The sequence below is a fragment of the Mastacembelus armatus genome, chromosome 4, assembly GCF_900324485.2.
Source record: "Mastacembelus armatus chromosome 4, fMasArm1.2, whole genome shotgun sequence".
NCBI classification, from domain to species: domain Eukaryota; kingdom Metazoa; phylum Chordata; class Actinopteri; order Synbranchiformes; family Mastacembelidae; genus Mastacembelus; species Mastacembelus armatus.
In genome coordinates, this window is record NC_046636.1 from 5,625,415 (window position 1) to 5,637,893 (window position 12,479).

Below are 12,479 nucleotides of genomic sequence, written 5' to 3' on the forward strand. Positions count from 1 at the left end.
TCAGATGGGCAATGAGAAAGGTGTCATTCTCAAAACCATAAATAATTAAAAGTGAACAATGAACTTACTCTTCATTTACTCTGAATTCTGAATTCACTTACTTTTGATTTAAATGGACCACAGCACCTGCTGCTGCTACCCATGAATTTCTAAAAATGTAAGGATGAACAAATATTTGCCCATGATGAATATAAAGAAATCATACTAATGAGGCCTTAAGTAAGCAGGTACCTGTAAGTGTTAATTCTTCTGTAGAAGTAATAAAGTAGCTAAGCATGCACAGACAAAAATAAAACACACTGCAGACCATGTAAACATATTAATCACTCAGAAATTGAATGTTGATTATTAAAAATAAGATTTTACCCTCCATTCACCCCAACAAACTTCAGGTTTTTCTTGGCTCCCTTGTTCCCCTGCTTGTCAGCAACACCATTTTTCTTCATAATAGATTTAAGACCTGGTAAAGAGGAGTATAGAGGGATAAAGAGAGAGAGGGAGATGAAAATGAAAAGCGAGGAAAGGAAAAATTCATCAAGCGTTGATGGATTTGTGTGAGTGTGTGTGTGTGTTTTGTTGGTGTTATTACGTCTGCCAAAATTGATCTAAACCACCAAGTCCTCATAAACACAAAATATAGCATGGTTTATGGTAGTGCCTCATATTGGTATTTTAAGATCTGTCATCTCTGTGATTAAAGGATGGTTAAGTTTAAGTAAAACTGTTTAATTTAGGTTAGACAAAAATCTCAACTGGTTCTGGAGACTCATGGTGGCCCAATACAAGCAAGCACACATGATCAAACTGCATTGGGCCCCAGAACTAGGTGCCCTATTTGTATAATCCATACAAAGACAACAGTAATGCCAATGTTAGTGAACAGCACTATACTGTCAGGAAGAAATACAATTTTTCATAAGAATATCTGGTAGAAGACAGTTAATGTAAACACAGGAAGTATGCATATGCTCCATATGGGTCTACAAATATAGTTCAGGTCAGGATTCTAGTTCTTATCAACAACATACAAGCTTGACATTGTCATTGATATTAATATTGATTTTGCATGGGGTCCTTTGCTGACTCCCCTTGGCTTTAAGCCCGAAATGGCTTCCTTAGTTAAGCCTGACAACAGACACAGTGCAGAGGCTCTGTAATGTTTTATGCAAGGACACAAGGATGTGGCTTTGAGCCAAAACACACTGGAAAGATCCCAGAAACTGCCATCTATGAAGAGTTATTTTTTAGCTTTAAGATCCAGTATCTCTGAAAAAAGAAAATGGGGAATTTAAAACATACAGTTCTTGGCACTTGAATACATTCTCTAGCTAACTTCTAATGAATAAATCAGTGGTACAATTTAACCTTCCCTCACTTTGCTAGGGGCATGCTGAGATGTTTCAGTAATCTGTACAAATTTACAAAGCTCTCCAATTCACAGAGAACTACATCACTGGTGTGATTTGAGGCCAAACAAATCAGGATGGGAATCTCAAATGTCATAGGTAGAGAGCAACAGCAAAGAAACAGTGCCAATCCTATAAGAACATACAGTATATTGTACACATCCAGACACACACATACCTAGAGCACATTAAACACTCTTGCATGGTGCACTCCTGACACTGGACTTAAAATGAACTTTGAATATAAAATATGTGTGAGACATCAAGATTTGACACAAAGGTGTGTGTGTGAGAGAGAGAGAGCGAGAGAGAAAGCGAAAGAGAGAGAGAGAGCGAGAGAGAGAGCTTGTACTTGTATTTGCATACTGTACATGTATATATAAACTACTCTATATGAGTGTGTGCGTTTGTCTTGATCTGCCAATAGTTACTGTATATTTGCAACTTGGCAAATGTGCTGCCATCATAGATAAGCAAAGGCATTATAATATGAAGTGGTTTACAGTTTTTCACAGATTGATGCTATTACTTTATCTTACATCTGTTACACTAATATTATGTTAGATCAAATTAGTAGGTATACAGATAAGAGAGGGCTTGTATGTATTTTATACAGCATATATTAAACTACAGAAGTTGTGCAAAGATTTTAAAAAGTTCTAGACATCACCCACTAAGTTAAGACTTAGCCTCTACAATATTAGAGAAGTATCAGAAGAAGATGCTACAGCAGAATAGATTTATATACATTAGAAACATCTGAGTTAGCATAACTATGTACTACAAGGTATAAGGCAGACATCACCCTTTTAGTTAGGCCACTGATTATAACTGAGAGAACCATTAGATTACTGGCAAAGTATTAGATAATTGGATAATGGATCTAGAATCATACTATATTTCAGACAAGAGATTTCAGATCCAGAGTTATTTCTACTTAAACTGCAGAACCAAACTCCAAACAAAATGTCATCACATGTTTCATGTTCTGCTACATTATATCTCAACAAAACAATGAATCAGGAACCACGATTGTCATTTAGATGATTTTACCGGTAGCTTTACAGTTTAGATTAAAATCTGTTCAAATCTTAAGACCTCTTAGCAGAGATCAGGCAAGTCATGTTGTAATTAAGTGGCATGGTTAATAAGCTTCAGACTTTGTGAAAAGAGTGTTTCAATGAATATGAGAGTAGCATGGACATCTGACAGAGAGTTGAAAAGTTGTTTATACAGTAGGGGTTGCTAACTGGACTACAGGCCTACCTTGTTCTTGCTGTTTGTTGGCAGCAGCAGCTTTCTGGCCTGGTGAGTAGAAGGCAGAGAGGACACTGAGGGAGCTGACCAGTTGACTCTGAATAGAACTCATTTTGGAAGGACCAGGTTTCCCTGCTGGTTTCCCTGCTGGTTTCCCTGTTGTTGCTGCAGGGACTGCTTTCCCTCCAGACTTAGCTGTTGCTCCTTTCCCTGCGTCTGCTCTTTTCCCTGCCACCTGTTTCTGTGTACTGGGGCTCTCCTGCTGGCTGGCTGTCTGTTGAGTTCCAGAGCTGCTCCCCAGCTGTGCCCACTGCTCCCCCAGAAGCCCTGTTAACCGGGTTACAACTTGGCCCAAAGCTGCAGGTGAAGTTGGTGATTCACTGGAGCCTCTGCGTAGAGTTTGGGCCTCACCAGTGTCCCGACGAGAGACCTGGGCTTCACTTGAACCACGGCGCTGAGGTGTTTCACTGGAACCTTTGCGTAGGGATTGTGTGTCAGCATCTTTGGGAGGAGGTTGAGTGTCACTGCATCTTCTCCGAGAGCCCTGAGTTTGAGGTTGGACCTCACTTGACACCTGGCGAGTTGGGCGGATCTGGGCTTCTCCTAATCCACGGCCAGAAGGCTGTGATACACTTGAGCCTCTCTGTGGTGCTTTAAGCTCTTTTGAGTTTCGCCGATTTGCAGAGGTTTGAGACTGAGAATGGGATTGGATTGATCTTGGACGAGTTTGGGCTTCAGTGGAGCCTAGAGTTGGGCCCTGAGGTTGTAATAGAAGTTTTTCCTCACTGGACTCCCCAGGAGGTCTTTTTACTTTTTGTCTCTCATTGTCTTCAACCTGAGACAGAGCTGGGGCTGTACATTTTACCTGTTGTTCAGAGAGCTGCATTGTGGATTGAGCCTTAAGCTGCAGTGCATTCTCTACTTGCCCCTGAGACTTTGTCTCGGGCTGCTGAACTTGAGTTTCACTAGATCCTCTATGAGGTGCAGCCTGAAGGTGAGATGGCTGTACCTGCTCTGCTGAGGACTTTCGGCCTCTCTGAGGTCTGACAGGAGCTACTGTCTTCACAGCTTCATTCTCTGTTACTTTTGTAACCATGTCTGCGGCCACAGTTTCTTTGATTGTTGCACACACAACCTCACCCTCTGCTGCTTTTTTCTCCTCTACAGTTTCCACAGCAATCTGCTTAGGTTCAACACTTTCTGTTTCTACACTTTTTGGGGATATCATGTCTTTTGTTCCTGAGTCACTCTGTGCAATACTTGCTTGAATCATAGTCTCTTTATTTTCTCCTGTTGCATCAAGTGGACTGGTACCCCCTTCATTCTGGCTTATGATGTCTGAAACAAAAGTTTGTTCAACTACACTCTCTGTGACAGCTGCCACAATCCCACTTTCACTTTGTCTTGGAACTGATTCATTTTCTTCCCTGTCTTCCATTCTGTCACTGACCACAGTGTCTTCTCTCACTTGACTCGCTTCTGCAACTCTGGTTGGATTATTGTCCTGGCGTCTGTCTACCTCTGTCTCTGTCTGCTGGTCCGCCCTCTGTGCTACTTCCGTTTCTGTCACCCGGTCTACGGTGTCCACCCTCTCTGTCTCTGTTCCTCGATCTACACTGCTGGCCCTTGGTCTCTGTGGATGGTCTGTCACTGTCTCTCCTTCTGTTTCTGTGACTTGGTTTACCCTTTCGGTCACTGGTGTCTCAGTCGTCTGATCCTGAGTAGTGATCCGCTCAGTTACTGTGCCCCGTTCCATGCTGTCAGCTCTGGGTCTTGGTGGGCTCACTGCAGCTACTTCTTCCTCCATCTCTGTCACCTGCTCATGTGTGTCAACTTTAGTCTCTGTTCCCTGATCTATACTTCCAGTCCTTGGTTTGGGTATGCACACTTCAATACAAATTCTATCTGTATCTGTTCCTTGATCTACTGTACCAGGCAATTCTGTCTCTGTCTCTCGGTTGGCAACATCTACTCTCTCTGTTTCTGTCCCAGTGTCAATGCTCTCTCTTCTTGGCCTTTCATGTGCTTCTGTTGTCCAAACCTCCACTTTCATTCCCTCACTCAAATGAAATAATCTCTCCTCCTTTACCTTGTTCTCTGCTATTTGTTCATTCAAAAGTGTATTAGTTCTTTCCAGCTCTTGGCTAGCCTGAGTAAGTTTAGCCTCTAGTACCATTAGCTTCTCCTGCAGCATTGTTACATTGTCTGGGTCCTCAAGCTTTCCTCTTTTTGCCAAATGACCATCTTGAATACTGCTACCCTCTGCCTCTTTTACAGCCACCCTAACTGATGATAATTCCTGTCCTGTGATGTCCTGTGATTGCTTCTGCACTGCATACTCCAGTGGACTCTCTAATGTCTCTTTTTTCTTGCTTGATATTTCTGGCAGATGTGTTTCTTTCTCTGATACTTGTGCTGACAACCCACCCACTTCTCCAGGTAGTGAGGAACTGTCTCTGTCTTTTTGTGACACACCTTGTTTCTCTTTCCCTGTTACTGGCTTTATTGGTACACACTCTGATGTTTCTAAACCTCTAGCAGGTTGAGTCATGAGAGCTATGCTGAGTCCCTCTGATGGACTGTGTCCTGTTGGCTGAGTATGTGTTTCAGCTTTAGAACTTGGAGTTAGTGTAGAAGGTGAGGTGGAAACCTGTGCTTGGGCAAGGGCTTGGAGCTGAAGCAGTAACTGCTCTCTCTCCTCTCTCAAGGAGCAGATCTGAGCTTTTAGTTCTGGGATGGTTTTCACTTGCTCTTCCAGCTCTCTGACCCGCTTCAGTGCTACTGTGATCTGCTGGTGAAGCCCTGCTCGATCCTGAGGAACACAACGTCTTTCCATTATTTCTGGTGAAGCACGGAAAATGTTCTCTGTTGAGCCATTCTCTGGTGTTCCCACAATACGATCTGGACTGCTTGAATCAGAACCTTTCCGCTGCTGTAAGGTGATTGGCATGCTTGATGCGCGGAGCAGGTTTGGCCGATTTTGAATCTCAACTGATTTCTCTTCAACGACCCGAGCCCCTGCGCCTACCTCATCCCTGGGTTTAGCTGAAACATAGCCAGCTCCTTGACTGGTTGTCCCTCTGCTGCTCTGGCTGGTAGTTCCAATTTCACTTGCTCTGAAATCGAAGGTCTGTTGGACTTCTGTCACCCGGGATTTAGGTTTGGGCCCCAAGGTGGATGTCCCAGGCCATGTAGTGTCTTTTTCCTTAGGGGCAGGCCTAGCTCCATGCCCAGGGAGGCTGAAATTTCTAGGGAGAGTGCTAAACTTGGGTGGGCCCTTGACCCTGCGCTGAATGTGGACCCTTTTGATGGTGTTGCCTTTTTCAATATCATCCACATACTTAAGGAAGTCCAGGTCCAGGTGGAAGCCATAGGGAGTCTCCACTGAGTAGGGCAGCTGCTTCCTCTGAACACCGCCCTCACTGACCTTGGCCTGTAAGCCGTTGGCTGTAAGGAATTAACATAAAGGAATTAACAGAAATAACAATAATATAAATAGCGAAAATTATACAAATAAAATTAATTCACGTCTAATTACCTGACAAATGAATGTTTCTTAAATTACAGATCATCATGACTATTATTATTCCTTTTCACTCACTTGCACAGACAGGCTGTACTGTGGTACACACATCGTGCCTCATGATGTAAATCCATATCACTTACTGGGAAATAATTATCATGCAGTGATTGCACCGAAGCAAACTAATCAGTATGCAAAATGGTACTCATGCTGTTTCACCTTATGAATACAGTATGAGATGGTGGGTAGTTATCACCTTAAGGAAGTCAAATATGGATGTCAAATATTGTATAAGGAACAAAAATTGGATTCTGTATGAGTAGATACTGCTCTTACAGTTGTAAAAAATTCAGAAAATTTTTACTTCTGAGACAAAACAAAAACAACAGGCCTTGTTTATATAAAGGTTGGCGTTGTTTTAGTGACACTCACCACTTTTCTTGTCCATCATAGGAGATGGAATCCTCAGTCATCGACTTGTGTTTGCTACAGTTGGAGCTGACAGCCTGAAAAAACAGAAAGCTATGTGAGATGAGATGTGCATGTAGAACTGAGTTCTACATTCTCCTCTATCTATCCTAGAGGGGATGGACAGAATGGTGAAATCAACTGAAAGAAAGAAAACAGTGTCTGATCTTTGTGGATAAGGTACCATAAAATCTGCAGCTTGAAACATAAAAAGCTTTCTTTGCTGAGGTTACTTGTTCTCTAAATATTGTTACAGCTTCAATACAGGTCATATAACTGATAGAAGATTAAATGACCACTGTCTCCATATAACAAGTGACCACATACAGTATGTGCCTCTACATTCAATAAGTATCTTACATTAGCCTTGGCCTGCCTAGTAGAAAAATACTCTGACTTATATCAATTGTAATCCAACACATTTTCAACAGTTTTTAAGGTATACATGATGTCCATGCAGTATTTTTTATTGTCCTTTCAACTATGTACAATGAATATAGCAAAACAAAATATTTCTCCAGGAACCACATAAAATAATACAATGTATTTGTGTATACAAAAAGTACACAAAATGGACAAGTGCACTCAAGCAGTGGAGGCAGTAGATTAGACAACAACAAAAGTACAACAGGACGAAGCACATCGCATTTGTTATGACAAACAACTGCCTTAGAATTGTTTCAGCAGAGCAGCAGTGTGTTATGAAGTGTGGGGTGTGGTGACGAAAGAGGAGAGGTAGGACCCAAATGCAGAACACAAAGTAGATTTTATTACACCTGGATCTTCCAGGGCTCAGGAACAAAAAACAAGAAAGCCACTGTCCAGGAGAAAAACTCGACAGGCGAAAAAATACAAACTCAGGCTAGAAACGAATGTCACATCCCTAGCTAATTAATGCTCCAACAAGGAACAAAGAAAGACAGATGGTAAAAATAGACAGAGCCAAAGACTAAATAAACACAGGTGGAAGTAATAAGACTAATAAACATAAAGCTACCTCGAACTAACGTAGGACTGACAAAGGAAACCAGACACCAAAATAAAACTCCATGACACAGTGCTACATGTCCACATGATTATACCAAAGTGAGGTAAGGTTTTCAGTTATTAGGCTCATATGCGGCTTAAACCTTAATTGTAATTAAAAAAAAAAATGCCATTAATGGCTGTGCAGTCTCTGCTACTCTACTCAATATAAAACTGCATTATTAAGTTGTGCATGAGGGAAAGCAGTGTCATTGTGTACAGACCCACAGAAGGGAACATGTTTCATTTGATTCCAATTTGCCAAGAAACCAGAGCCACTTAGTTATCTTTAAAATGCAAAAGAGTATGTAAAGCTTCCTAATGAAATATCCAGTGCTAATAATAAAACCTAGGCAATTCACTCAGACCTGAATGAGCTGCACAATTCAAATCCATATTAAATGAACACTTAAGCCCTTACAGCCAAATATCAACTTTAAAGCTATTTAGCACACATTATTCACACAATTTCCATGCAAATTTGTGACACTTGAGAAATATTTGCAATGCAGGAGACATTGCATGCAGGAGCCTGAAGCTCTGGTTTAATAATTCCTGGAGTTCCAACATTAACATGTGAGGTCATTTCAGAGGTGTAAATTAGAGTTCATTAGTTTTAGTATATACCGTATATACCTTGGAACAAATACTACAGATGTGTATGTATGTGTATTTTATCATGCCCCAAGGGTACACAAAACTGCTGCTATTTGAACGCAAATAGTTCAAGCTAATTTTAAGGGTGTTTCCTCATTTGAAAGTCATTTGAATTTTTATTTTGATACAATTTTAAGCTTAAAGATAAAAGCCTCGTGGGAATACAGACATAGTGTTTTAAGAGGTAGATCATTATTTGAAATGGCTGCTTTGATATTAGAGGAATTACTGGCAAGATGCACCTCCACAGTTAATCTATATCCAAGTACTGATACTGAAAAAATACTGCAAAAATATTCTCAATACTGACAAACTGCTTGGCATTTTCTGTATAGCAGTTCATATGATTTTAAATTGACCTTGGACCAAATGATATTTCCAAAAGTCCACCACACGGTATTGCTTCTGACAGAACTACAACTCTAATTGATTTTAACAGTAAAATTGCATTACAACATCAATTGTAGCATATTTAGATATTTGTAACACTCAACTTATCTGATATAGGTAGTTTTGAGTAAGTGTATTGTCCAGACCAGAGGGTAATCTGTGTGTTGTGCAGTGCTGAGTGCAGACATATTGCTAAGCAAGCATTACATGACCTGGCAATGTCATCGATCAAAATGACAGCCAGTCCACTGGGGGACCTAAACAGGAACTGTGACAAGCTCAATTTGGTCCCTTGTCCTGTTTTCATAGATTGAGCCTTAATAATGAAAAGAATAGTTGACCTGGAGCAGAATTGTTGTCACTGTTAGAGATGAACACACACACACACACACACACACACACACACACACACACACACACACACACACACACACACACACGTACAGAGACAGACAGATCAACTGAGTGACAGTCTCTGAACAGGATGTGACACTGTGTGACTGCTACCATAGCAACCATTCTTCAATCCACTACTTCTGCATGTCCCAGGAGTGAGAACAGGGATTCCTGACTCCTTCTGATGCCTAATGCGACTACAGTCGGCTTGCTGTCCTTAAGGCTTAAGTAGCCAATTCAGAGCACAAGAATGCTGCTCCTAATTGCTGAGTGAAGTACAGGCAGACCCCCACACCCACCCCCCGGCAATTATACACAGTAGTGGGCAAGGTACAATACCTACCTTAATGAGATCCTTACTGAGAGACAGAGGTAGAGTCAAAGACAATAGAGGAGGAACAGTGAGAGAGGAGGAGGAGAGAAGAAGGAATAGAGAGCGATAGGATGAAGTTTATGAGGAGAAATATGAAGAATAAAATATTAAATGTGACAGACAGATGTGACAGGAAGGGCTAAGCAGGACCAAGGTGCCAAAAAATAATCAGTGACTTCACAAAATTGCAGGAATTTCTCTAGTAAGAAAGAGTCTATTTGACCTTCCCCACAGTGTAGTTGTAAAGACTTTTAAAATTTCCTGTTTTAATTAAAGTCACTCCCAGTGCTCAGAGATGGATCATGCTGCATTTGGTGAGCTTCAGCAGAGTAATATCAGTGATTAACAAAAATGGTAAACAGAATATCAATCTCTGGAAAGTCCGTTTATGCAGAGTCCTGGAGGACATGCAGCAATCTCTCAACACCAATCCAATAAGGGGTACAGCAGGGCGAGAGGCGACGACATTGGTAATGTGAGAACCGGAAGATTGGAGTAATGAGAGTACAGAAAATAAGCTCATACTGACAGCCAGGGGTTTTCATTTGTCATCGGCATAGAACCCTGAAACACAACAATGTAGTTGTTTTATGGGATGTTTTGGAACAAAAGTCAGGGAATTAACTCTTGTACCTGACGATGTTTTGAAAAATGTCACTAAAACCCCTGATGGGGAAAAGCCATAACATAAGCCAAGTCCAGAAATGTTTGTTAAATATTTATCAATTACAGCAGGTGTTGATCTCAAATAAGGTCCCATGGACTGTCATCCCTCACCCACTCAGGGATTCACACGTACAGTACACATCAGACAAATGCACACACAGTCATAAAATTACCGCTGACCCAACCTACCAAGAAGCGGGAAAAGCATTAATTGAATGTCACGGGTCATTATATTAGAGTGCCTGTGTACTGGAGATTGAATTAGTGTAATCCACTGACACAGAGCAGGCTCAGTTAGAAGACAGGCCAACAGGAAACAAGAATGGAGAGTGCAAGCAGGGGACAGGAGGTGGGCAAAGCAGGAGGTGGGAAAGAGAGTAGTTGAGAAAGTGCAGAAGAGACAAAGATGGGAGTGGCAGCTGTACTAACATATCTCATACATGCAGAGCAGCTTTCATAATGGTACACTCCACCTAATAAAAAAATATACACACTATGTCCCACCCACTGTTTTAGAGATCATCTTGGCCAGGATTGCTAAACTGGGTAGGTCATCATCTGATATACAGTACTTTACCTGGGCCTAGCTATGAAAGCTGGCCCATGTTCTGACTCTCTCCCTGCTCCCTTACATTTGGCATCCATATGATATTGCTTTACTATATGTTGCTCTTCATTTGAATAAATTCCACTTGTCTTATTCTAACTTTTGTGTGAACTCCCTCCTTGTTACATTGTCTGAGCCAAATTGTAACAATGCAATATGATCTCTCACCAGGTGCAGCTCCAAACATGAGTGTTTATCAGCTGTGAAAGCAATATTGAGAAACTCCAAGTTGTAGCAGAGAACAGATCAGCCAGATCAGCAACAATAACATACAATAAGTCCCAAGTACTTATCACAGCCCTGACACGGGACCAGCTATCTCTGTTTAACCTTGTACTACTCTGAGAATGAATTTGCTAACTCTGAGCCTGAGCTAGACACAAATTCAAGCAAGAGCACATGTGCAAACAATCACATGGATACAGATAAAGACATGTACATTCAAAGTACAGAACTACCACAGCACAGTCCCACAGGAGTTTCAACATATCAGCACAATGCAGTATCTATTGGGAGCAACACATCAACACAACGCACTAACTCAGATGTTTTATGCCCCAATTCTGAGTGCAGCGGTTAGCACTGTTACCTTATAGCAAAAGAGTTCTGGGTTCAAGCCTGTCCAGGGTGTACCCCACCTCTCGCCCAATGTCAGCAAACCCTCTACCCTCTACAGGATCAGGTGTATAGATAATGGATGTATACATGATGTTAAAAATATGGTGGTTTTTAAAGCTGGTCCTACTTCTAGTGACCACCACACTTTTACTAACCACTGCACCTCTGTCCTGCCCACACCTACTGCACTATGTGTGCAACTTCTTAAAAGCCAAAACAAAGTGCAGTCTTTTTCTATTTCATAGCTGTAATACAACACTACATTACATTGGAAAGAAGAAATAAGTTTTTCCTCTTACACAAAAAAAGTGTATTCATCAGCAATAAAATGCATAATTGCACATTTCAATATTCTTAGTTTCACTTGGTCTAATAACATATGGAGCTAATGTTAACAAACATAATATATGATTTACTTCAGTGGCATTAATTTGGTTAATTCACTGACTGTGACTTTTTTATTTGTTAAATATAGTTTTAGCATTAAATCTTAGCCACTGTTCACCAAGAGTTTCACTTTTAATGAATGTAGCATATTATATTATATGATAGCTGTCATCAGCTTTGATTCTTTTGTTCAAGAAATGTCATTAAATCTGACTATTGCTATCTATTTTGTACTCATCTGTGTCCCATTACAGAAACATTTCTATGATACATGTGTGATGGAACGACACAGCTGCAATTAGTTCAGTCTAGTCAGTTGCAGGTGTGGGTGACAATTTTGCATAATGACATACTACAGCACAGAGATGCTTCAGAGCAGTGAACCGGGAAAATTTGCTTACAAGACAACTGGGGACTGCAAAGTTTCTGGTTGCTGAACAAGATCGAATGCAGGATGCCATTAGGCTCCAGTTCATACAGACAGAACCAGGAGGCGTTTCTCTGATATCTCAGTGCTAAATCTGTGTGTGCTCTGCAAGAACAGATCAATCCCCCTGCTCTACAGGAACTATTTGAGCACAGTCTGGGCTATTCCACTCGTCTAAGGTTATTTCTGTCTATGTATAGTACATCACAACAGTACTCTACGTCTTCTGGGGAAATTTGCCTTTAATTTCATTCACTCAAGCTTTTTCAGATCCATTC

The 12,479-nt window shown here is 41.1% G+C and overlaps 1 protein-coding gene across 5 annotated transcripts in view; it reads right to left on the reverse strand.

Moving 5' to 3' along the window:
- Nucleotides 1-12,479, reverse strand: part of kank4 (KN motif and ankyrin repeat domains 4) — a 64,404-nt gene that overhangs the window by 11,368 nt on the left and 40,557 nt on the right. For all 5 annotated transcript variants that reach the window (XR_003296575.1, XM_026323282.1, XM_026323281.1 and 2 more), the window contains exons 2-4: nt 6,619-6,692; nt 2,673-6,110; nt 367-460 (exon numbers count right to left, since the gene is read on the reverse strand). Coding sequence is in view for 4 of the 5 variants with exons in the window: in XM_026323282.1 (XP_026179067.1) it covers nt 367-460; nt 2,673-6,110; nt 6,619-6,637 (3,551 nt within the window). In the remaining variant the exon portion in view is untranslated. The remainder of the gene's footprint in view (nt 1-366; nt 461-2,672; nt 6,111-6,618; nt 6,693-12,479) is intronic.